Source organism: Chanos chanos, chromosome 4, assembly GCF_902362185.1.
Source record: "Chanos chanos chromosome 4, fChaCha1.1, whole genome shotgun sequence".
NCBI lineage: Eukaryota > Metazoa > Chordata > Actinopteri > Gonorynchiformes > Chanidae > Chanos > Chanos chanos.
Window position 1 is genome coordinate 19,993,216 of NC_044498.1, and position 25,825 is coordinate 20,019,040.

At 39.7% G+C, this 25,825-nt stretch overlaps 1 protein-coding gene across 1 annotated transcript in view; it reads left to right on the top strand.

Moving 5' to 3' along the window:
* kcnh5a (potassium voltage-gated channel, subfamily H (eag-related), member 5a) overlaps window positions 1-25,039 on the top strand; it is a 67,216-nt gene extending 42,177 nt beyond the window's left edge. The window contains exons 9-14 of the mRNA XM_030771626.1: window positions 1,547-1,799; window positions 4,504-4,700; window positions 23,867-24,068; window positions 24,156-24,527; window positions 24,570-24,716; window positions 24,765-25,039. Coding sequence (XP_030627486.1) covers window positions 1,547-1,799; window positions 4,504-4,700; window positions 23,867-24,068; window positions 24,156-24,527; window positions 24,570-24,716; window positions 24,765-25,039 — 1,446 coding nt within the window. The remainder of the gene's footprint in view (window positions 1-1,546; window positions 1,800-4,503; window positions 4,701-23,866; window positions 24,069-24,155; window positions 24,528-24,569; window positions 24,717-24,764) is intronic.
* The last annotated feature ends 786 nt before the right edge of the window (window positions 25,040-25,825 follow it).

A 25,825-nucleotide genomic window follows, 5' to 3' on the forward strand; every position in this document is an offset into this window, starting at 1 on the left:
ACACTCACGTACACACTCACACACACTCACGCACACACTCACGCACACACACACACACACACACACACTCTCTCTCTCTCTCTCCTCTACCCTCACACATTTCCCATATGCTCACAAATATTTCATTTACAGCCAACATTCACTATGTCAACTGCAAAGCCATATAAATGCTATTCAATGAATGTAATTGATTTGAATGAATTTTTATTCATGAGTTAACTCTCACCTATTAGCTGTCTTTGTAGGTATTGAAACTCTTAGTTAAATAGGTGGGAAAATCACGTTTGAGTTCATTCTTTAGCCTTCCCCTTTTTGTGAAAAACCTCTATGAGAAAACGTGGTCAAGACAGACTGGTGAATTACAATCTCCAAACACCACAGGCTGCTATTCATTAGCATTAATACAGTATATGCTTGGTACACATTACAGATGTTCACAATGGGCATCTTACAAAGGGCAGTGCTCATCAGCAAACTATCAAATGACATCTGTATAAATTTTGCACTGGGTTCTCTGTAGCCTGAATGACAGTAAAAAAAAAAAAAAAGGGTTGAGTAGCCTTATTGAAACCTTCCTGTGTTTTCAGTTGCTCAGAGGCTGGGATCAGGGATGTGTATGTGAACCCTGGTGCAGATGGTGTGAATGACTGATAAGCTTTACTGGCCGCAGGCTAACGGAGTCATAGCCACAGGTGCTGTGTTGCCTGTCGGGTCCTTACGTTAGATGGAAAAAACTTCTGGCAAGGCACCAGTTAAACCAGTGCAGCACCAACAATCTCAGTCTTTGTCCTGAGGAAATAGGTCAGACACTGGCATTGTGGGTAAAAGGCAGAAAATCAAAATGGAAGTTGAACTGGGGGCCGTCTGAAACGGAACTGAACAAAACTGGTCCCAACATGAGGCTCTTGTCAGCAGTTTCTCAATTGATGTGTTGTAAACGACATAGTACAGCTCGATAGCCTCTATTGGAATCATTACACAAGGGATCAATGTACTTTAAAAGTACTGATTTTCTTTCAGTGTTTGATTAAGGGGCTTTTGGTGAGAAACTGATGAGGCCACATTCCCACTTGTAATAAAATCTTTAGGTTCATGTCTTGCGTCTCTTATTAACGCCATCACATTATTGATCTTGTTTTGGTCTGTTTCGTGTTCTTGTATTGGTAATTTTCACTCAAACTCTAATTTATTTAATTCTCACTCCAGACAGAAACAAAATTAAATATTCAACTGCACCGCTTGGTAAACTGTTGGTTTCAGATATCAACAGGCGCTGAAACAAGGTTCATTTTTTTGGCTCTCTGTGCATGATATCACAGAGCGTTTTTTTTTTTTTTTTTCCAACTCTGCTGTATTATTAAATAGATGCTTCCTTCTCACATGCAACCCAAACCCCAAGTAGTACTGGGTCAACTGGTGTATAATTCCCTAAACGTTTCCTCGCGGTTTCCTCCAAAACATGCACGTACACATACACACACACACACACTCCCGTACACACAAGCTAATATTTACACGTTGCCATGCCTGTGCCTGTGTCCCTCAGGTCCTGTCCATCTGTCCCAAAGACATGCGAGCAGACATCTGCGTCCACCTGAACCGCCAGGTGTTTAACGAGCACCCGGCGTTTCGCCTGGCGAGTGATGGCTGTCTGCGCTCTCTGGCCGTGGAGTTTCAGACCACACACTGCGCTCCGGGCGACCTAATCTTCCACGCGGGGGAAAGCGTGGACACGCTCTGCTTTGTGGTGTCAGGCTCGCTGGAGGTTATTCAGGATGATGAGGTCATTGCAATCCTGGGTAAGTATGACACCTCTATACTCCTCTGACCTGAATAATATTTACACCATGCAGACCGAGCATTTCAATCCCAAAAGACTGTACATATGAGTACTTAAATTTTTATGGTCCTGACAAAAAAATCCTAAGGGATCAAAATGTTGATCTTTGTGGCGTACATAATTCATTGATTTGGGAGTGTTGATGATTGTGTGTGGAGTCAGTTTTGTTGGGTCACACACATGAAAGACAACATCATTTCTCCTCCTGACTGCGTGGGCCATTCTGTGCCCTGAATTCAGAGACACTCGGTCAAAAGAAAAAGAGCGGTTTAGTTAGAGAGCGCAGTCTGGAGACACTGGGATTTGGAAATAACTGTCTTCTTTTCTTATTATTTGCATTGTATTCTTTTCTGCCAGACCTCACCGGAATGTATTGAGAAAGACGTCTTCAGAACTTGTCTCATATTTTATATTCATGCTCACAACTGTAGTTTTCTCCCCCCACACCTACCACCACTTTTGAAGTTTATTCACTATGATGTTAAAGATTCAAAGGGGTTCAAAGCATTTGACCGTCAGAGAGGTGAGAAGAGGACTTCATCATAGTCATATCTAACATTTTTGACCTTATGTGAGTATCCAGGTATACAGTAAAAATATTTCCATTAACTTTCCACGTGTGTTAGTGGTGCGGCCGTAGAAATCCATGGGTAAATATTTGCACCAGAGCGTAAGATAGATGGATTTTAAAATTAATTTCAAGATAAGGAACCTTTAGCCATGCGTTGTCATAGTATCACACTCCATTAGAATGAAAAAACCTCCACACACACTATTCACTGCATTATGCATGGATTGTGGGTTTTTTTTTTTTATGTCTGTTTTAAGGGACCTGGTGGGATATCTGTGCCCTCAATTTTCTCCAACTCTATTGTTTCTCAGGGATATGCAAGCATAGTTGCAAGTCCCAAATGCAGCAAACAAGGTAGAATATTTTACTTGTTTACCAAGCAATATGATTTATAATTTTTTTTTTTAACATGAATGATCTGATGAAAAACTGTCATCAAAACCAATCATGTTGAAATTTTTATTGATTTTTTCTCTCCCACTATTTTATCGTTTATTCTGTACTCAACAATCAGTTTGTTTTAATTACTTCTTTATATTTTCAACAGCAAAGAAAACTTCATAAACATAATAAACATTGCAAATCCAAGCTAGGGACCCATTCAAGACACACAAACCGTTGCATGCATGCAAGCACACAGGATGTGTTATGTATTTTCTTAAATAATTATATATTTGAACTGAGACACTTTTGCCATCTTTCATCTGAGAATGAAGTCGTTTTTTTTTTTTTTTGCCTGAGGCACATGTGGTGCCCAGCAGTGATGCAGGACTTGAAAGTACATGATATCGTGTTAGCTGATTAGAGTGTGCTGAAAAAGATTGAAAGTCTCTTTTTTTTTTCTAATGGAGTATTAGATCAGACACGCTTTTCATTTAATGATTATGAACTGAAATGAGAAAGGACCACTGTGAACTAATTAGCCCCAAGGCGTTCACTACAGCCCACCACTCTGAACCTGCTGGGCCCTTAATGATACCCCTCATCAAAAGGCAGTGGTGTATGCCATAACCAATCAGGTTAAAGACCTGGTCCGGGTGCAGTGATATTATATTTAAACTAATGTGAACAGTTGTCATCTGTGCAGGTCAAAAGACCCAAGATTCACATCAGGAAACTGAAAACATTTCACCCCCTTTTATCATGTCCTGCATCTGTTAGCATCAAATTATTTACTGTCACAATGTTATTTTTATTGTCTTTGATCATATTAAGATTAGATTAAGATTAAGATTAAGATTATATACCACTACATATAAAACTAAGCTCAGATAGAAATATATTTAACTTTCTAGGGTGTGTTGTGGTTGAATTGAAACTGCTTTTAGAAAACAAACAAACAAACAAACAATTACAGCCTCTTGTCTCTACATACGGAGTCATTTTTACATGCTTAAACAGAGTGAACTCATTTGTGGTAATGTAAATTCCATCTTCCAATACTTTCACTGTACGCTTTATGGTGAAAGCATCACAGAATTTTTTATGTGTAGTGTTCCACACTCACTTTCCACCCTGTTTCACCATGAGCTAGCCATTCCTCACTATGTCTTGTTTGTTCTGTGTTTCCAAAATGTCCGACTGCTGTATTTGCGCTGAAATTTCTGACCTGTGTGTTTTCAGTGACCCTGTTAAGCCATATATGTTTGCTTCAGCTATATTAAAGATAAACAAAGATAAACAATGTGATGCTAACATTTATTCACCAGCATGGAAAAGTTCTGTGACAAACATGTAAGTCTTTGGAATGGGAAATACTCATATAAACTGTATTTTAATTCTTCAGTTACTGTCTTCCCTACAAATGAGTAATTAGATATTCCATCTTGAGCAAAAAACTAAGCTTAAGCTAGGAAATCCTCCCTCTGTGGTAACAGACTGTAGCAAAATTTCTTTAAACCCTAATCCAACAACCCTGCTGCGAACCCCAAAACCCCATACCTCCAGCCAAGAGGAACACTGTGTACCCTGGATCTAAACTTGTATTATAAAGGCAAATGAAGGACACTCCATTTCAAATGCATAGTCCCATCAGACAATTTCTGATCTGTCTGGTGTGTTTCTATAAATGCTCTCTTTACACCTGTCTCAGGTAAGGGCGATGTGTTTGGGGATCTCTTCTGGAAGGAGACCACTCTAGCTCACGCCTGTGCCAACGTCCGAGCCCTGACCTACTGTGACCTGCACGTCATCCGACGGGAGGCTCTGCTCAAAGTTTTGGAGTTCTACACGGCTTTCGCTAACTCTTTTTCCCGCAACCTCATCCTAACATGCAATCTCCGCAAGCGGGTAAGCTTCTGCAGCCTTCTAATCCTGTATCTTTAAACCTGTTCACATACACACACGCGTGCGCGCGTGCGCACACACACACACACACACACACACATACACACACACACACACACACTTTGAATTTATCCCCATTCAGGACCTTTCCTGATCTTTCATAAATCTGACTAGTGTGATTCCAATATTTAGGTGCTCCATGAGACCTCGATTAGCTGAACTACCTGGATATTATTAGTAAATCTGTGCGAACAGGACTGTAGTGGGATCTCTCTCATGGCAGATTGACAGACTTTTGCTCAGCTTGCAAAAGGTTTTAGACTAACCTAAATGTTTAGCAGGCAGGCATGGTTTGATCGCTGTAACTCAAGGTATTGTGGCTTAGCTTGTAGCATTATTGTAACTTTAGGACCAGGGCTTATAATCTAAAACCTCAAAATTTCTGAAATGATGCAATTTTGCCCCTGCTTTTACCTTAGGGAATATGAGTTATTCATAAACATTTCTACAGCTTAAACATACTTTTCCGCTGAAATGTAGGACACCTCGTGAAGTATCCTGAATGTGCTATTTAGGTACTGGCACAGCAGCAATGAGAAGATAGCATCCGAAAACCTTTCGTGAAAGCAAAGACATTCGAACAGCAATGCAACGTTAGTGCAGAAGTATAGATTTGTCAGAGAAGAGGCATGCAGTTTGTGAAAGACTTAATTAGAGAGAACATTACTTCAGTCATACTCAGAAAGTTGGCACCACTGTGGAATGGCTGGAGGACACTATTTGGTTGTTTTGCCTGATGATGGGACTCGAAAAAAGAAAAGAATTTTGAAAGTTTCCCAGATTTTTCGATGTTATGTTGCAGTACTTGGGCAAAGTTAATGAAATATATCAGTGTCATTAGCCGCATAACTGCTTCCATTATAAAGTAAACTGAGAAACACTGAGAAATGAATTTTATTTCTGACTGAATGCTAGAATAAAACTATTTTTACAAATATTTCCCCATGTCTTTCACTGAGGAGGGGGTGGTTTTACCCCTCCTAACACAATTTTACAATGTTGCCTTGAAGTAACTGTGAGATGCTTTACTTGCCCTGATTAATGAGTCCTTAAGTGAATGAAAGACTGATTTGCAAGTTACAAGTAGGAGCACTATGTACATGAGTGCACTTTGACACTCGTCATGGTTTCTTTTGATTGCTAAGACCATTTGAATATAACTGTGGCCTTTACTTCTCTGTGTATGTCAAACTCTAACCAGATCCAACTCTGTGGTGAACTGGTTTCTGTGTAATTATGCAGTGATGACTGAATAGTTGGCAGTGACATTTACATGTGTCCAGTGGGGAGTCACCCGCATTGATATATCGGTAACCTGCTGGGACTAAATAATTGAATTTGGTTGGACTGGAGTTTTCCATTCAATTCCATTCAATTCATTTTGGGACACTTTGAGTATTGTCTATGTTCTTTTGCACAACAGGTGCTTGACAATTGGATGTAGCCTGAAAGGAATGTGAAATTTCCCATTGTGTTGCTGAAAATGTGACTTTTAGATTTGCCCATTTTAGATACAGTTTTGTTCAATCATCTTAGCTGTTGCAAAACAAAAGAACAACAGCAACAAAAAACCCAAAAGTGATTTCTATTGGTGAATCCAGTTCCTCTTTAAGTTATTGTTTAAAGAATATGAATACATCTGCGAATGCAGATTATCATTTTCATCATCACTATATGAAAATACCCATATGAAAAACTAGCCTGGGCTATATGTTATGGTAAACATCATAATGAGTATTTATGGCACCAATCTGAAGTGACAAACAAACAGCCATGCATATATTGTTTTGATTATATGCTCAATCACTGTACCATGCATTTAAAGGTCTGTTTGACATAATGCAGTTTGTCAACAAATACCTGTCATTTAAGTCAATGCATTTCAGTTGCAGTGGGTGTGTTTACCACTTGATGAATGATGATGAATATTATGTGAAGAAATGTGCACAAGCAGTCAAGAAAATGTGTAATGTGTGGTTGAAAAGAATTTTTGTCAAAATGGTGATGCAATAGAACACTTTGTCTCCCCAGTGTGCATCCATGTTATGCATTTCTTAAAAGATGAATTCAACACTGAATGAAATATTCCTTTGAACTAATCTTATTTGGTCCCTGAATGAATCTAATTCTTTAACAAAAAAGAGGTTTGAAAAAAGATACTTTAATGCCAGCTATATTTGCTTTAGAAAAACAACATGAAAGATGAGTGGAGAAGGCCGCTTTAAGTTGAAGAGGGCATATATTCCTTACCCACCTGTTGTTTTTCCCACTAAGCTTAACCTCTTGACAACTGTGTAAGCTGCCAACCTTTAGGCCTACTATTGAACAAAATGAATATTTTGTTTTGTTCATCACTCTAAGGGAAGCAGAGTTGCAAACTTAGCAACGTTGTATATTAACAATAACACTACAAAGACACCTTTATCCCATAATTATACCCTGGTAAGATTTACAACACTGTACATTTTGAGATGATTTAAGTAAGATTAGCAAACTATCATGGAAAGCATGCTAACAGAAAAATATCAGCTTCAGCTTTCACTGATGTATGGTTGCCATTGTCTGCCTCCTCTGCATAGCTCTGGTTACACCAGAAAGCACATGTTCTGAGATGGGTGAACGAGGGAAGAACACAAGACTCTTAAATACACAGCATAGCTTAACTCAGTGTACACAGGCAGACTCAATCAGAATGCGCTGAGCCGTACTTAAAGAAGCTAAAAGACCCCTGAACTGGAACATTCATGTCTCTCTCAGCTATTGCATTAGGAAGACAATAGTCACAAAAAGACAGCTGTAAGCTCAATATATTTCACTCGCGATTTCCTCCTGCTTCAGATTCTCACAGTAACTGTTGTACAGACTGTAATAACTATGCAATAACTTCAAGAAAATGCTGTTGTGAGGTTAATTGATGACATGTAATATTATAATGAGATCTGTTTAGCCTGTTTTGCCTTTATGCCAAAGCTGAAAAGACTTATAATGACTTAAATTCCCTAACAACCACTTGGCTGATCTTGTTTAAGTCTCCTTGCAGTCAATGGTTCTCTCCTGTTAAGTACCTGAGACAAAGCAAAAGTGACAAGCCGCAGGGGAAAAGCTCAAGACAAAAGAAGGCGAACAACATGGTAGTGTTAACATTTTTTTTTTTTTTTTTGCATTAAGGCAAGTCAGAGGAAACTATTTTAGCTATCATTGACTCAGGTTTCTAAGGCCAGATGGGATCAATGCTAGTTCTAAATGATTGATCATGGTACTTTGTCGATATTGATTGACGTGATGGCCAGTTGGTTTGGTGTAGCTGATCAGGAACAGCCATGCGCCATAATAACCTGTGTGATGTGGAGAGAGTTGGCGTGTTTTCGGGCTACATGCTGGTCTCCTTACTGACAGAGTGACACAGACTGGCTCCCTGTCTGAGCTCTGACAGCTGGGCTGCTTGCAGGATAGGCCAGCTTTACGGAGGAGGGACGCCCCGCCACCCAGTACGCTCTGAATAATTCATGCGTCAGATAGATCAGCAGGTGTGCCTATGCACGCGGGTACATGCACGCGCGCACACACACACACAGAAAGAAATCACACTCACAAACTAAACCCACATGCATGGACTCTAACACAAAGAAAGACATAGTCCAACTAATTCAAAAACATGTAAATACACAATTATATTCTCACGGCGGCTGCATAGCTCCAAACACACACACACACACACACACACACACACACACACACACACACACAGAAGTCTATATGATACCCAGTGAACTACCTTATCTCCCACTGTCCTAAAATCATTCTCTCCGTCGTACCTTTATCTCTGTGCTGTCAATCAAAGCATTTCACTGTAACCCACCTTGGCTGGTCAATGCTCACTCTCTGCATGGTTCCCTATGGTGTCCTAACTGCATGTGAAAAGCTCTGTGAATGCCCAGTAAACACTGCTGACAGAAAAGGTTACAACACCATGGCTCCAGAGCCCTGGGCCTTTGGCTATTAGTGCACTACTGAGTTACGCTTTCCTGGAGGCTTATGAAACTCTGACCGATGACTCTCTTATTCTTTTGTCTGTGACCCAAAACCAGTTAAAGTTCAGTGTTTTGTTCTGATGGATGACAGAGAGTTGGAAAGTGAATATCTCTCCTATGTGAGTCTTAATGTCAAAGGAGCCCCATAGAAAGGGTGTGCGGCCACACTCTCAGAGGATTTTGCTCTAGTTCTCACCTAACACATTTGAATCTAATATTTGGGAGCTTATTTGGCCTTTGATTGGCTGAATCATGTGTTTGTCCAAAGTTGGATCAAAATCTTGCACGCCTTGCAGCCTAAGATGAAAGGGATTTTACACCCAACCTTTTTCTCTCGATCACAGAGATGAGATGTCTTTTGCTTTGTTGGGTAGCTGAAGAAGCGTTGGCTTGTGGGTTACGTAAGAACTGGTCTCGTGACTGCCCTGGTCCTGTGTCCATCCATGGGTTTGGTGCAGATACTCATCCTCCCTGTTGCAGTATCAGCAGAAAAGCCACATTATGTTTGTTTGACGTTACTCTCTGCTCCAGGCCTTCATTCTCTCTATTCATCTTGGACCCTTACTCAGCTGATTAGCCCTGAACAGTATGAATCTCACGGCGTGCGAGATCCAACTCGTCAGCAAACACTGAGGGGAGCAGAATCCTGCGTCCTCACTGCGGCTCTCTATAACTAGATTTACAAGGCCTTCATTGGAGATCTGCAAAGCTCCCGCCAATAAGGCAGGCAAAGCAACTTTATCATCCTTGCCATTAATGGCCATAAAGCGAGGCGGAGAAGTGCTCTCTCAGCATCAGTGAGGAATCCCTAACAGAGGACTATGCAGGCTGTCTACCGAAGCACAGGAAATTGGCTCCGGTGCTTGTTTTGCTTGTTTTTGGTCCCTCCCAGTCCTGGAAATGCTTACATCTGTTGGTCAATCGGCATTTAGGGTTTACTTCATCAGTGAATGGACTCTGACTGATGAGATTGAGGCTTGTTCTCTGTTAACTCTGCCATTCTTTATCTGAAACCTTCACTCTGTGGCATATTGTGTGCCGCCAGACGTGACAACCGATGCAACTGTCTCGGATGATTTTTAGGTTCCTTTGGGCTACAGTGTCAGTACAGAGCAGAAGCAGTTCCATTCTGGCACATTGTGTGCACTCCTCTAAGCCATGATACCTGAGACAGTGATAATTTCAGGGGAAAATACTGGCTTCAGAATTTTATACAAACTTACTGCGTGACTGTGTGTGTGTGTGTGTGTGTGTGTTTATAAAGGAGAGAAAGAGAGAACAAGAGGGTGTTATGCAGGGGTATGTAATATGTGAGGAAAGAACTATCTGATGAAGAGTACGGGTGTGTAGGAAGGAGAGAGCGAGAGAAAGAACAAAATGGGCGTGTGTTCGGTGGTCTGTCTGATGTAAGAGGACATATTTTCTCCATTCCTATTTGGTAAATAATGAATCGGGGGTTGGAGAACTGACCCATTTTTCTTCAAGTCCCTGCAGTTTTCAGAGACCAGAGTTTCAGTCCTGGGAAGTGTCTCGAAAAGCAGCCTTTAGAGCATTATGCGAGCGCAAGAAATCGAAAATGACAAGTAAGCCATAAGCAGAGCGTGCACTGGTACAACACATTGCTTTGGCTATTTCCTACAGACCCCATGCCCTGTGTCTGGACCATCAGAAATCCTGTGGTTTCTGATCCATAGAATCATTACTTTGTCTCCTTCAGCTAAAGGCTGGGATGCTTTAGCTGTTTTCAGCAGATAATGATATTAAAAGAAAGAAATGTCTCTTACCAGTGTTTGCCACGACTGAAGGCAAAAAGCTTTGTTGAATTTCACCCACTGGTATAGTTGACTTAGATGTGTAGTCCAAGGCTAGATCAGTTGTTTTACTGGTCTTTAAACTGGCAGGACAAAATTGGCATGCAGGATATCTGTCATGTTTAGTTCCGTTCCTCCGTAACATCTTGGCTGAACAAATAAAAAAAAAAAAGAAAAAAAAAGAAACCTACCAAAAAAAAAAAAAAAAGAATCTTAAGATTATCAGGTAGTTCCTTTGGTTGATTATTTATTTATTTATTCATCTTCACAATTTTAAATGGGCTTCTCAGACAAGGATTAAGCTTATTTGCGAACTAAATGGCAGACTGAATGAAGATGCTCTATTCAAAATGCAATTTATTGCAGGACCGGTCTTAATCCCTATCTGGGAAACTGGCCCATTATGTCTTTGCCGTCTTGACAGATTGTGTAACAGGCCATGTTGCAGTAGCTGTGGCAAATAGCAGTGATTCCCTGCTTATTACAGTCCATATGTCACAGTGAATTATTCAGGTCACTGAGGGGGGTTTGAAGTTTAAAGAATAGATCTCCATGCTTTATTCCTGGTGCCTGTCAACAATAATCCAGATTATTATATACTTTTTCAGAGTTCATGTAACATTTTGAATGTTATTACTTGTTACGCAGATTACCTTATTTGTTAAGGGACTTTGTAAAAGCAATATATTCAAGCTTCACCAGGTATTTTGTGTTTTTGGCTTGCTTTTATTGAACAGGTATGTTCAAAGTATAGGTTTCAACTGATAGAACACTACCTAGGCTGATACTTTCATAAAAATAAGTTTAAAAATTCTGCTGACATTCTTCCTTTGTCCATCGAAAAGGAATTGCTACAGGACAAAGCTTAAACTCAAAGGGTAACTATTAATAGGGCTATTCCCACAATGAACGGATCTTAACAAATGACGCTGACGAAATTGATCATTTCAGGCACAAAAGTCCATGGCGCTTTTCAAGTTCATGTGAACAGATGGATTTGTATGTTGCATGCTGTCATTGTTCTGTCCCTGGTAGCAATGGGGGCTAATCGGCTGATTGGCTACCTCAGTGGGAATGTGCTGAGAGGGGCCCGGCTTCGCTGGCAGGGCTGGCAGGGCTGCCGTGCCGCGCTAAAGTCGAGTCAGTCTCTGGCAGTCAACCAACCCTGGCTTTAGTTAGAGTGGCACAGTGAAGAGGTGGAGAAAAGAATGGCCAGTTAAGGATAAAGACCTGCCAGATCTCATTAATCCAAACTGCTGGATTTTGCTGATAGAGGGCATTGCACACACTTAGTATCATGGCAATTTTTTTTCTATGCCCTTTCATTGCCTTTCAGCTCTCTCTCAGTGTTGTATATATATTGGTTTGAGGAAAAGAGAGAACGGACTTTATTATACAACTATTTCACCAGAAACCTCTCATGAGGTTTGAACAGTTAAGTTTAACTGTAATCTGTGTAATGCTGTATCTCTGAGACTCAGTAAGTGTAATATGATGCAGAATGTTAAGCTGACACAGTATTTGACTGTTTATATTGTATATCTTTTACTGCCCATCACAACACAGGAAAAGAGGAAGCAGGATATAGACACACACACACACACACACACACACACAAATACATTATTTGTTTTATGAGATTCAATTCTACTTTGGGAACTGGGAAACTGTGGGATGAAGCTGTACTCTGTAAGCTTTAATGAGTAGTCGTCTCTCAAACAGTTGGTACTTAAATACTAATAAGGATGACAGCTACCAGAAGAAAGCTCAAATCAGGCATCCACATGGACTATATATGTATCCACTGTGTACCCTGTCAGTAGTATCTAGTGGGCCATTTACTGTGACCACAGCGTTCCTTGAAGACGGGCTTAAGCACATTGCGACCCAAAGCTTTCTGTCTGTATTCGATAATTCACTTGCGTGATTATTCAATTTGGGTCTTGTGAAATCGCAAGCAAACAGCAACTCACTTAATTGAATGGTTATTTGGACATCCTATTCCAAAATTAAATGGCAAAGCAATTGAATACTCCGCAAAAATCTGAGAACTCAAAATGCTCCAGTCAAATAAAACAGCTCATTTAAAACTCTCTAAAGCACACACACTCACGAAGCACCTTTATCAGTGTTAACCTTTGTCTGTCTCTGCTCCTCACAGCTCCTGCTCGCTCAGGTAGAACAGCACAGGCATTTGAAGTCTGTGAATTGTCCTTAATTACTCTCAAATGTTAACTGGATTGGAGAATGGCAGACCTCAAGATGTGGCTTTCAGACAGGCCAAATGGCAATATCTTCTAGTGGAGCCGAATGCAACTACATTCTCTAATTACCAGATACAGCCACGAGAACAATATGTGCTGAATGCTTGTCAATTAATATTGATTGTTCTTTGGCGAGATCTCGTATAGTTCTTGAGTTTGTTCTTTGACATCTTATGCACTGTAGTATACACAATGAAAGGCACTTTAAAATAGTGGTATCTATCTATCTATCTATCTATTAGAGGTGTACAGAGATATCATTATCTGTATCTGTATCTGTTCAACCAACAAAATTATCTGTCTCTGTGTCTGTGTTCGGATAGTTGACCGGAAGTGAGTGTGGTTTATACCAGAAGTCACATTAAATAGGGCAAATGTTGCATTTTCTAACCTAATATTCATTGCCAATGCAATTTTTAGTGCCTTAAAAGCATCAAAATCATTTAATAGGCATATAACTATGAAATATATGTCCACATCTTCATACTGTACTTTTCATCTCTCTCTATCTCTCTCTCCCTCTCTGTCTCTCTCTCTCTCCCGCTTTATTTTTATTTTTAACCCAACTAAGTTTTATCAACTGTCTGAACCCCACATCCACCACCCCTTTAACTGGGAGACATTGAACAATTAGAAACTGAAAAAATGTTTTAAAAATCGAAAGGTTTTGTTTTGTATTGGAAAAAACTATTTACAGCAAAGATGTACAAAAAAATATCCTCCAGTTCAAGGAAATAATCTTAAAGTCCAATGATGCTGCATTCGCAATTCTTCATGTGTTAATGTTACTGCAGTTCGCTAGGGAAACATAAATTACTATTTTGCAAAGCTTCGTTTTGATGTATAGGTTGCAGGGGTAATCCAGCTGCCACAACAGGCTTTTGTCCTGCTAGCTCCTGCACTCGACTCGGCGGGAGCAACTACAGAATATGGCGATCACTTCTCAACAATGTGTAGTAGATGAAATGACTGCTTAGTGAAATCAAAGTCCCATGTTGCAAACAGAATGGGCATTTTCATCTTGTGGCCATCCATATCTATCTATCTATCTATCTATCTATCTATCTATCTATCTATCTATCTATCTATCTATCTATCTATCTATCTATCTATCTATCTGTCTATCTATCTGTCTATTTATCTATCTATCTATCTATCTATCTATCTATCTATCTATCTATCTATCTGTCTGTCTGTCCATTCCTCTGTGTATTCATCTATCTGTCTGTCAACAATTAATGTCCTCCAAAGTAATTCAAAGTTCCAGTTGCTTCCAAATTTTGGGCAGGAACTTTATGCTCTCTTTGTTCATGGTCGTTTTGTAAAACCGTGCTAAAATCACAGGAAAAGGTTCTTGAGCATCCCCCGGCTTACCTGCTGTCAGTCAGTCGTGTCTCTTCTTGTGGCTCTTGTCAGTGGTGATGAGTGTTTGTAATGTCTCATCCTTCTAGAGCATTCATCAAAGTCAACCTTGTTCATCTACCTGGAACAGAAGAGATTTTGCGGAGGCCCTTTTGTTAAAAATGGCTGATGTCAAATGCAGCCATGAAATCAAATATCAGAGATCTCACAGGGCATGTATTCTGACACGCTGTTGGGCTGCAGGGACAAGCAATGATCTTTTTTAGAACGGTTCACAATCTCTGAGTAAGAAACTTGATATTAAATTGCTTGGCAACTTTTCACTTTGAAGCTAGCAATTACTGAGAACATGTAAATCTGTTTTTATCCTGCCTTTTCTCAATATCCGTATAAAATCATGGGAAAATATGAAAAGTATGTTCAATTCATACTGACAAGTCAAAAATCGTACAATTGCTAACACAGCTGCTAACTTTAACCATAACCATTTATGATTTTACATGCAACTTTGTTTGCAACATTTCATACAAACCACAAACAATTACATTGCATTGTTACAGCCCAAAAGATACAGTGTGTTTTTTACTTCTATTTTCAACAATTTGATATTTTCTCAGAATAATGTGTGATCTCCACAACATACTTGGATACAGTAAGGGATCTGAACTGCTTTACTGAGGCAAAGGACAGTAACTCTAGTACCAGAGTGGAACTGAGAAAAAAAAGACAGTAAAGTTTCTTTACTGTCCAGCCCAATGATTAATAAGTACATCACTGAAAATGACGTGTTTTTTTTAAAATATAGAATATATTTTAAATTATTTTGAATACAAACCACTCCCCTGACCTTTAACACTCACTTGACTTTTACTGACCTCTGCCTTAGTACTATCTAGTGTTACATGAGCAGCATCTATCATTTTTTTGTGTTACACATCAATATTGCCTTATTTAATGAATATTTCCCTCGCTGTAAGTTAGCCCTGTCATGACTAGAGTAACAGAGGTGAAATTGTGTCATTTGTGTTTGCAGTTTTCACTATTCTCACCAAAGTGTAATTAGAAATAATGGAACAGTGCTATACACTTGTGTTGTATCATTCTACTGGGCTTCACTGTCACTGTCATTGATGGTCTGCCCACACTAGCAAGCTAGTAGGCTGTTAGTGTTTTTGACTGGCAGTTAGTGACAATACAATATAATAAGCAGGCAAAACACAGTAGCTTGTGTAGGTAAACTAAAATAAAATGCAGTGACTGTGGTTACAGAATTTTGCCTTAGTTTCTCAGCCCCATTTTCAAATTAATTTAAAGTTAACACAACCTCAATTTTTATCCCCAAAACAAGACAGTTGATATGTAGTGTGGATCCACATGATGGAGTATTATTTGGTCAAATGGCAAAAATGACTTTCTTTCTTTCTTTCTTTCTTTTCTTTTTTTTTTTTACTAAGTAAGAACTTACTGCTCTTGCCTTAGCATTGCACTGTGATTGGCAAGAGTACGTCTTATTTATTATGCAATGTGACTGTCTGAAATGACAAAGACAAGGCTATACTGAATCACAGTGCATGATGCTCTGGTTTTATATGAAGTCTTACTGTTTCATTATGTTGTCAATGACTTACAAGACTGGGCTTTACTAAGAATGAATGTTTTGCTGGATATATTCAGGACCATAACACAAGAATGGCAGACCTTATGACCGCAGCCTTTTTGCCCATCAGTCTCCATTTCACCTGAATGCTTGGCAGCATTGAATTTCATGCCAAAATGGTCATATCAACAGAGACCCAGACAGTCATAGAGATAAACAAAGGTAGAGAGTCTGCTCTTCTTTCTCTGGCTTTGCTGGCTGAATGACTCTGAGACTGCATGGTTTTGACCTCAGGCAGCAAATCCAATTCCAAAAGCATTTGCTTGCCGGCTTCCAAAAAGAAAGGGGAATTGTCAGACCTCTGGAGAGTTTTTTTTTCATGTAAATTATGTCCTTATTCACTATAATTACACAGCCTTCCGTTGAATATTGTCTAAATAAAGACAAAATCAGAGCATCATCACTTGGGGAAACTGTTAATAGCACTGTGTCACGCTGTGGTCCAGCTGTTTCATTTGAAAACAGAGTAGGTTCACACAATTCACAAGGAGCTGAAGCACCGAGAAGGAGAAGGAACCCCATAAACTCCCTCTTTCTCTGTTTCGTTGGGACTTGTTTGGCACTGTGTTGAAATGGTTGATGGACAGAATTTACTGCAATATTTCCTAGTTCTCCCATTGCAAAGAAGATAAAGCAAATGACAGTCTGGTGTCAGTATTAGAACACAGTTGGACCTCTGACAGTTTTTTATTTTAAGTCAAACTTACTGGAACCAGTGCTCCAAAAACAGTAAGAGCAAACTATTGGAACTATAGGATCGTCTGTAAGTGTATTCACAGTCACAATGCAAAGCTATGTAAAGCATAGTAAGTTTGGTAAATGACAGTGTGTTATGACGCACTTTATGAGCAGACTGACACCCACATATAAACCATATCAGGACAGCAGCAGGATGTAAGGGTAAATCCCCGACTGATGAACAGTAAATACTGTTCTCTCTAACTGTTGTATCGAACTGTATCTGTGAGAACGGTGTGGTCTCCATGCACGCCCCCTCTGTATAAATATCATTTAATTTTCCTTTAATATTCTTCGAATATTGTTTGTTGGCTGATAAAATTGAATTTTCACTTGTAAAAGGGTGCAGTGTTCTCTTTCTAAGCTAAATGGCTTAGTTTTCCCATACTACACAAGCACCGTGTATGCATGTGTGTATGCATATATGCTCTTTTCATGATGGTATGAGTGTGGGTATGCAGACTGGTGGATTTGAAATGAAAGTACTGAAACTTGCAGTATACAAAATAGACAGCTGGTTGGTGTAGCTTCATTTGGATTTTTTTTTTATCTTTCTGACAAATAAAGATGTTTGATTCTATTTCTCACTCTGCTGGTTTTCTCTGTTTTCATTCTGGCCAATAGTGCCCTCTCATTCTTACCACTGACAGGTAGTTTAAGATATTTATGTGGTTTAGCACACTGCAGAACAGCTCTGAGATACGTGGGTTTCTGTCTCAAACTTCAACTACAGCAGATGTCCACAAATTCAGGTTCAGATTAACCTCTTTGTTCAAGTATGCAGCACGCAGTTTCTCTGCATATCTTCCTACTGTGAGACTATATTGTGATTGCACAAGGTGCCTAATTTGCATATTCATAATCTTCACAACAATAATTACGTAAAAGAGACAGTATGATATCACGATCTAAATGTTATTAATATATTACTTTATTTCTTAAAAAAAGCTTTGAGCTTTGAGTTGTTGAGCTTTGTGGGGAAAAAAAGAAGAATCTTGTTTCAATTCTCCTGAGTTTTATAACCTGTGAGTTCTCACAGACCTTTGAATGAGTTGCCATGGCGTGTGATATATGATAGGTTACTTTTCTGAATTTCATCTCCTTTCAGGCAAATAGATAATAGAGCATGACTGTATCACCCTCACTGCTTATGAAGAACTATAGACTGCACATGGCCAAGCCATCAGGCATACAGTTACCATATAACTTACAATTCAGATAATACGTATATTTTTGATTATTTTTGTTCATTGTTTGTTTGGTTTCTTGGGTATTAGATGTAAGTGAGAAGCCTTGGGTTTTGCTCATCATTGTAAAGAGTGTTCTCAGGCATTTTAATTTCTGTCGTAATATTGAAAACAGGTAGTGTAATTGTGTGACGACACATTGTGCATTACTGCTTATTGCACTTTGATGGAACCAGTTTAAGCAGCTGAAGGACCTACAGTGACCCAAGTAATTTCTTGGAGTTGGTGAGTAAAAAACAAGCCTCAGATGAGTGAGCTTTTCATACCGACAAATCAACATTTATTTAATGTTGTTCAAATCACTAGAATATCTGCTTATGTTGTAATCATGAATGGAATGAAGTTTATTTTTTTAGGTTTAAAGTTAAGAGTTTGGTGTGAGAATCTGTTTTCATTTGAGGATGTATGTAGAAATGACTCTATAGTAACAATGTTAGCTCTACCCTTCTGCATACTGATAACTAAACTCTCTGACGAAGAGACAGAATTTACAGATCTAAAGTATCTGAAATATATGGAGTTTGCAGCAATTCACCAACAGCCCTTTAATGAGTCCTTCATGCTGCTTTTTTTCTTGGCAAAACTACATCAGAAAAGAGAAACACTGGGAGTCATGCAGCCTCAAAAATGAGATCAGAACTGAATCTACACCACTATAACACAGTCTTAATGAAAACTGTGCTCAAATCTGATATGTACGCTGAGGCTGCCATTCAGAGACCACTTATAACCACCACCAGTGTTCCAAATAGCATGGTGTAATAAGTAAAAAAACATGAACAACTTTGAACAATGAATCAAACACATTGTGGACTGATAAGTAATCCTTTACTCTTTTTCTTACATCTGGATGAGTTCATTTTTGCAGAAAGCAGAGTGAAATTCAACCCGCACTTGGTTCAGCTGTTAAATATGGTAGTAGATCTGTTATGGTACAAGCTGTCTTACTGGATACATCAAGTCCAGTTATTACTCCACACAGTAGAGTTATGGCCAAGGAATATGATACTGTCTCAGGTGCATCTTATAGTGCATATGTTGTTTCTTTGCAGTATTCCCATATCTCATGATAACAGTGTCCCCATGCAAACACTGCTTAACTGATCAGAGAGCGGTTTAATGAACTCATACACCTTTTGGACTCCTGGAGCATCAGATCTAAATGTCATTGAACCTTAATGAGAAATTTTAGAAAACAGATTGTCGCTCAAAGAACCAGAGGCTTTCCTTTTGAAAAAAAGTGGCCCAATATGCCATTAGAAACAGTTCACAACCTGCATAACAATATTCCAAAAAGGGCAAAGGATGGCCTGACGCCTAATTAGTTTGAATAAATGCGCAACAACTGTTTGGTGATGATATTAATTTGTCTAAATGTTGTATCAGTGTCGCATACCTTTTTAAAAGACATACTCTTAAACATTAAAATTGGTGTTTATCTTTCAAGCCTGATATTCATCATACTATTCGCCAGGAAGAAACAAATGCCGACCCCCACATGTGTGTGTAATTATGTCTATTAGGCTATCCATGTCTTTAAAAAAAAATCAATCTATTCTAGTGGATAAAACTTGGATATAATAACTTCTGACTCAGCCAGTGCAAATGAAAAATTGGATTCCTGATTCAGATTCCTTTTGGATGTTTAGAGATCGTTAGAAATCCTTAATTATCTGCTTTGTCTTATTTAATCAGCCCTATCCAGTGCAGTGATACAAGCAGCTGATACATCTCTTTTCTCACTCCCTCCCACCCCACCCCCCCCTTCACATAACTCCAGTATTGTGCTAATTACCATTATCCAATAAGATCTAGTACAGAGGGAATGATTAATCATAGTTTTATGCAGATGCCGGAGAATAATCCTCTTTATATTCAGGCTCATGGCACAGTGCTAGAGCAATGTTTATTGCCCTTTTGAAGAAACTTGTCAGAGATCTATTGAAATATAATCATTCATTGTAATACGTGAAAATGCACACAAGGAAATAAATGCATTCTGTCCAAATACAAGAGTACAAACAATAGTGTATGGGTGTAGAAAGTGTGGGAAACAAGAGACAGACAATTTCTCTCACTGACTTCATGAACACGAATGTCATTTATTTCAACACGCACAGCGAGCGAGCTCAGGATGGCGCTGCCCAAACAATAACAAACATAGAGCTCACGTTACCCCAAAAAAACCTCTCTCTTAAAGGGACTGTGTCTACCTAACACAGAGAGGCACACAATATAACTGCGTGTGTGGAACATACACCAAACCTCCAATGATGGTGAATTATGTCCATGAAGTCCGCTACAATGGTGAACATGCACTCTCACAATATAAACAACAAATATTTATTACACACACACACACACACACACACACACACACACATATATATATATATATATATATATATAGAGAGAGAGAGAGAGAGAGAGAGAGAGAGAGAGAGAGAGAGAGAGAGAGAGAGAGAGCTATTTAGAGTTAGTTGGAATATATTGTAAACTGAAAAAAGAGTAGAGCATGCTACATGCTGCAAGATAAACTATGTATGCTTGTAGAGAATTAGGAAGCAGTACGGCTGTGGGCCTTCAGTGAAATGTTGTCACTGACTGTAACAGCTAATCTTACTGTAAGGGATGCAGCAGACTACTGAGTGGTGTCGGAAGGCTGCGTAATGTAAGAAAAAGAAAAAAAAAAGGCTGTATTTCTGGAAGTCTGCATAGATGCATGCTGGCTATTTGAACAATGTTTCTAAATCGGTGGTAGTCTTGAATAATTAATATTTTTATTTGTACTCCAGATCACAAGATTAGGCCTAATAAATCCTGCATGACTTTGGTTTTCAACAAGTAGTTCTGTCGGTGCATAAGTTGTAGCATCCCAATTTATTAATGATTACAAACTACGGTTCTTGTACCAGAAACAATTACTCAGCAATATTAGATTCTTATCAGTTATGTCTGTGCAAATGGGTTTGCAGACTTAGATTTGAATTCTTATTAGGTCATACTAACATACTGTCAGCATAATCTTTCAGACTTTTTCCAGACACAGACACAAACGGGTTTGGATATAGGAAAAGATGACTAATCGTCTTTTCAGCCTTAAAAAAGTTGACTAATCAGAGTGTATTACTTTGCCACTTCTCAGGAGCTCAGGTTTTATTTTCGTTACATTAATTAAGAATCCTTTTTTGCACCTTGGCCATGGTTAAAAGCAATTTGTGAGCATCGACACTACCTTATATTCCAACTTTAGGCAGTTTAGGTTTTGTTTTGAGTAGCGCACACAGATATAGGTTCTGTGGTCATTTTTGAGGTCATATTCTGGTAAATGTTGCCCTACCCCTGTCATTGAGTTAAGATTTACCCCTCGTGTTTCTCTTTGCTGATGTTGCCCTCCTTCTTTTGGCATATGCTATCGCACCTCTCTTTCCCTTGTCGTGTTAAAGAATGTTGCAGTTCTTAAACCAGTGTACTTGTACATGAAATCCATGGCATAGGTGTTTCTATGTACTAGCTGGGTTGTACAATAGTCCTTAACCATTTGGAACATTTTGTTGTACTTATGCTATACATTGCCATTCATTTTCTTGAAAAGCTTGACGTTTGGTGCAAAACCTTACTTTGAATTCCTACGGTAGTCATTTTGGACAAGTGACTCAGCATCCCACTGGTTCACTGGTGTGTAATAAGGGTCTTTATGTTTTAGATAGTGCTTAGATAATAACTACTTATAACTATAAATAATTTTTGGTGCAACTAAAAAATGATTGAGATGGTAACTAGAAATTATTAAAATAATTCTTAATTTTTTCAAAGTCATTAATACTGATCTGATCTGATCAAAAAGTTGGTACAACATTATTTTACATTAATGCAAGAAGTAAAACATTTAAAACCAAGCCCTGCTCTGAATTAATCTCTGCTGTACTGCATTGACTTAAGTTATTGTTCCAATTTGTTCCCTGTCATTTTTCTAATGCTATTAGTGCCAGATCTTCTTTACACTCTTTCTCAATCTGTTTTTTTTTTAATTCTATGCAAATTTAGCATTCCTCTGCTGAATTCTCTTTTGTCTTTTGCTAGATCTTTGTCTCTCTCTAATTTTCTTGCCATTTTTTTCTTTCTTTCCCCTGTCTTGCTCTCTCTGTCACTCCTTTCTCTCTCTCACCACACTAAGTGATACTTAAATAATACGAGGAGGCAAATGGGAAGCTGAATTCATCATTTACCACAGTCCTCCCGGGAGATGGGAAGTGACAGGCAGGAGGAAGCACTTCAGGGTGCTGAAAGACCGTGCAGGGATAACAAGGGGGCACGTGACACAGTCAGATCTATTTTTAGCACTGTGGAGTGCCAATAGCCCTGCGGAGGTGGGCCTTTTTTTTTTTTTTTAAAGTCAGCACAGTTGTTGTGACATTACCCCAGGAGACACTAACAGTGACAAAAGGGCTACGGTCATTTTTTCCCCCCATTCATTCCTTTCTATTCATTTGAACAATTTGAAATCATGCTGATGCATTGAATAATTTTTTTAATCTTTCATATATATGTATATGTACATACATATATATATATATGTGTGTGTGTGTGTGTGTGTGTGTGTATGTGTGTGTGTGTATGTACACATAATGATTTGCTTTGTCTTATTTAATCAGCCCTCTCCAGTGCAGTGATACAAGCAGCTGATACAAAATAGGCAAAATGCTTAACCCAGGACGGTTTCTCATAAATGTGATCTGAACCTTACTGAGACTAACAAGGTATGCAGCCATGGGTTCTCTACAGTATGTGTAGCTTAGCCCTGCTTGCCTACCCTGCATGCTCAGCAAGGGGCTCAGCAGCTCATTAACACTGTCTAATTAACACTGTATGTGATCAAAGGTTCCACTGAACAGCATACACACCCACAACTGAAAGAGATCCAGAGAAGAGAAAGAGGAGAGAAACACTGTATTCTGGTGGTTTGGTATATTCACTTGCCTGCCTGTCTGCCTGAGGAGCACTGAGTGCTGTTTACTGAAGGTCGATGTGACCATAGTAGCCTAAAGCTATCAGCAGGTTAAGTGTTTGAAAGTTTGACAGCATTCTGTTTATAGTTCCCAAATCCAAACCTGGCCACGTTTGGCTGTTTGCCAAGCCTGTTCGTTCTGCCGAAGCTCAATAAACAGCTCTCTGTTTATAACTCAAAGTTGGCCTGCTCTCTGTGCCAAATGGGCCCTTAACCCCAGCGCCCACTCATAGTATTAGTAGAAGCAACAAATCTTTAACAACAAAAGCCTGAATGACCGCAGGAGTTTCTCTTTGACTCAGAAAGCACTATACCACAGTGTTGTTCCCGTGGAGAATTTTTTTCTCATCTCCGTTGTATATAATGCAGTGTCAACATGTAGGTCCACTTCAATGAATCAGTAAATGAGGTGATATCTGAATCAACAAGGTTGCAATAGCTTACACAGAGCTAATGATCCTGTCATAATGAGGGAATGTACATTACTGAGGATGAGTTGGAGTGAACCTGCTTCACTGTAATCTCTCATGCGTTTGCTAGAATCATTACGATTTATTCACAGCCTAAAGGGAATATTTCTTTGTGACCACTGTTATCTTGCGTTCACAGAAAATGTCAGTAGAGTGGAAACACAGATTTATCATAGATAGTAGTTTCATCCTTTGGCAAAACTAGACACAAGTGCAAATGTTATCCTTTTTACCCTTGTCTTCAGAAAATCATTTTGTCCCTTTCTTTGCATGTTCACCAAATGATAATGCTCTTCCTAGAAAATGTGTTCATTCATAAAACATCTGTGCAGATGGCCTTGTGGTCGTGGCGCATTAGAGTTTTCTACAGTGTTAATTACAGTTGCATCATCGTGCTATGTAGGCTGTCAACAAAAAACATGGCTAATCTTAACTACAGGACGTAAGATTATGAGATGGGAAGAGAGCCTTAATGTTCTTCATATCTACTCAATGTGACATTCCATTCTGTTTGCCTGTAGATCATCTTCCGTAAGATCGCAGATGTAAAGAAGGAGGAAGAGGAGAGACGGCACCAGAAGAACGAGGTGACTCTCTCCATCCCTGTGGACCATCCAGTCCGCAAAATCTTCCAGAAATTCAAGCAGCAGAAAGAGATGCGGGCACAGAGCTCAGTTCAGCATGACCTGGAGCGAAACCAGCTCCAAGTGGAGCAACACCTTCACCCACTGTCCTACCAGCACCACCAGCAGCAGCACCAGCCCCAGTACCAGGTCCATCACCCTCTCCAACACCAACACGGCCCTCCTATGCAAAACGGGGCCCCTGGTGCAGGTGGAGCAGGTGTTAACAGTGGCTCCAGTGTGGTGACTGTCTCTCAAATTACTCCCATCCCAAGCTCACTGGCTTATGTTCAGACAGAGGAGGCCAGCCAAAGGGATGGTCATGAGGCCTTGGAGCTAAAACCCAGCCTGAGCATGGTGGACCAGAACTGCCTAAAGGTTGTAAGCCCTGTGCGGCCCAGGGGAGGGACAGCCAGGGGCTGGATGCGCCTCAGAAACACAGGTATTTCACCTGACCCAGAGAGGCATCAGAAAGAGGAAGAATGGGGAGATGTAACCCAATCTCTGGAGCTGCTGTCTGAGGATGGCAAGAGCCAGGAGACAGAGGTTGGGGAACCTAGTAGGTTAGGGCTTGGGGGGAATGGGAATAGCAATGGAGGAGGCGAAAGCAATGATGACAAGAACTTTCTGCACAAGACAGACTCTTGTGACAGCGGCATCACCAAGAGTGACTTGCGCATAGACCGCGCCGGTGACTCTCGAAGCCTGTACGAACGCAGCCCCATGGAAAGAAGTCCTATGGAGAGGAGTCCCTATGACCAGCTCAGTCCTGGGGTTGGGAGTTTGACCACTCAAGGACTTCCCTTCCAGGCTGTACCTGAGCAGGCTCTACTACAAAGTACACTCCAGGAGGCCAAGCTGGAGCTGAAGGGAGATATTCAAGCTCTGAGCAACCGCCTAACGACACTGGAAGCTCAGGTGGGTGAGATTCTTAGACTGCTCTCAGAGAAGAGGAGACCCACACCACCTCCACAGACTTCCACTCCTAAGACCAAAATCAAATGCCAGGACATCTTCACTGTCTCCAGACCAGTCACTCCTGACACAGAGAGGGACGATGGACCCTTTTGAGTAAAAAGGAAAAAAAAAATCTAAACATGCTTTTATTCATAAAGTAATGGTTGGTGGATTTATTTATTGCTACTACAACCGCTCTATCTCTCTCTCAGATGAGAAATGTACAGAACTGTCAAAGTGGAAGAATTCTTTCTCTCTATTGTAAATACATTCTTGCATGTCCAGCTGGAATCTGGCCTGCCAATGAAGTCTACTTAAAGGATGGCTATTGCTTGTACATTTATACAGTTGACTGCATGCAGACATGATTTAAAGAGACAGCATTTTTATACCGGTCTCACATGTTGAACATTTTTTGACTGGGCTTGATAAAAAAAAAAACAAGAAAAAAAAAAAGATACTTCAGGGCATTTATCTTGAGGAGCAGATGCACTCTGTTCAGAAACCAGACGCTCTGCTGTTGTGATGCAGAGTTAAGCGTTTCGTTTTTTTGTTGTTGTATTTTTTTCCCCCTCCAAAAATGTATGTCAGACTAACACAACTATGAGTGGCTATCGCCAGATCAGTCCTCGTTGCTGTAATAGCCGCTGCTTTTATTCCTCATGTGTTTCACATTTGTTCAACCTGAAAAACCACAAGATGAGAACTGAAAATATAATGTGAGAAGTACATCCATGAGTGGATGAATCAAATGTACCATCTTACAACTCCCCATGGAAGGTTTCATCTACCCTATTTTTTTTGACATAGTGTTCTCTCCATAAAGCAATATAACCTGATTAGTTTTTGCTTCAGTCACTGATTCAGGGTCATTTGTTTTGATTTTTTTTTTCAAATCCT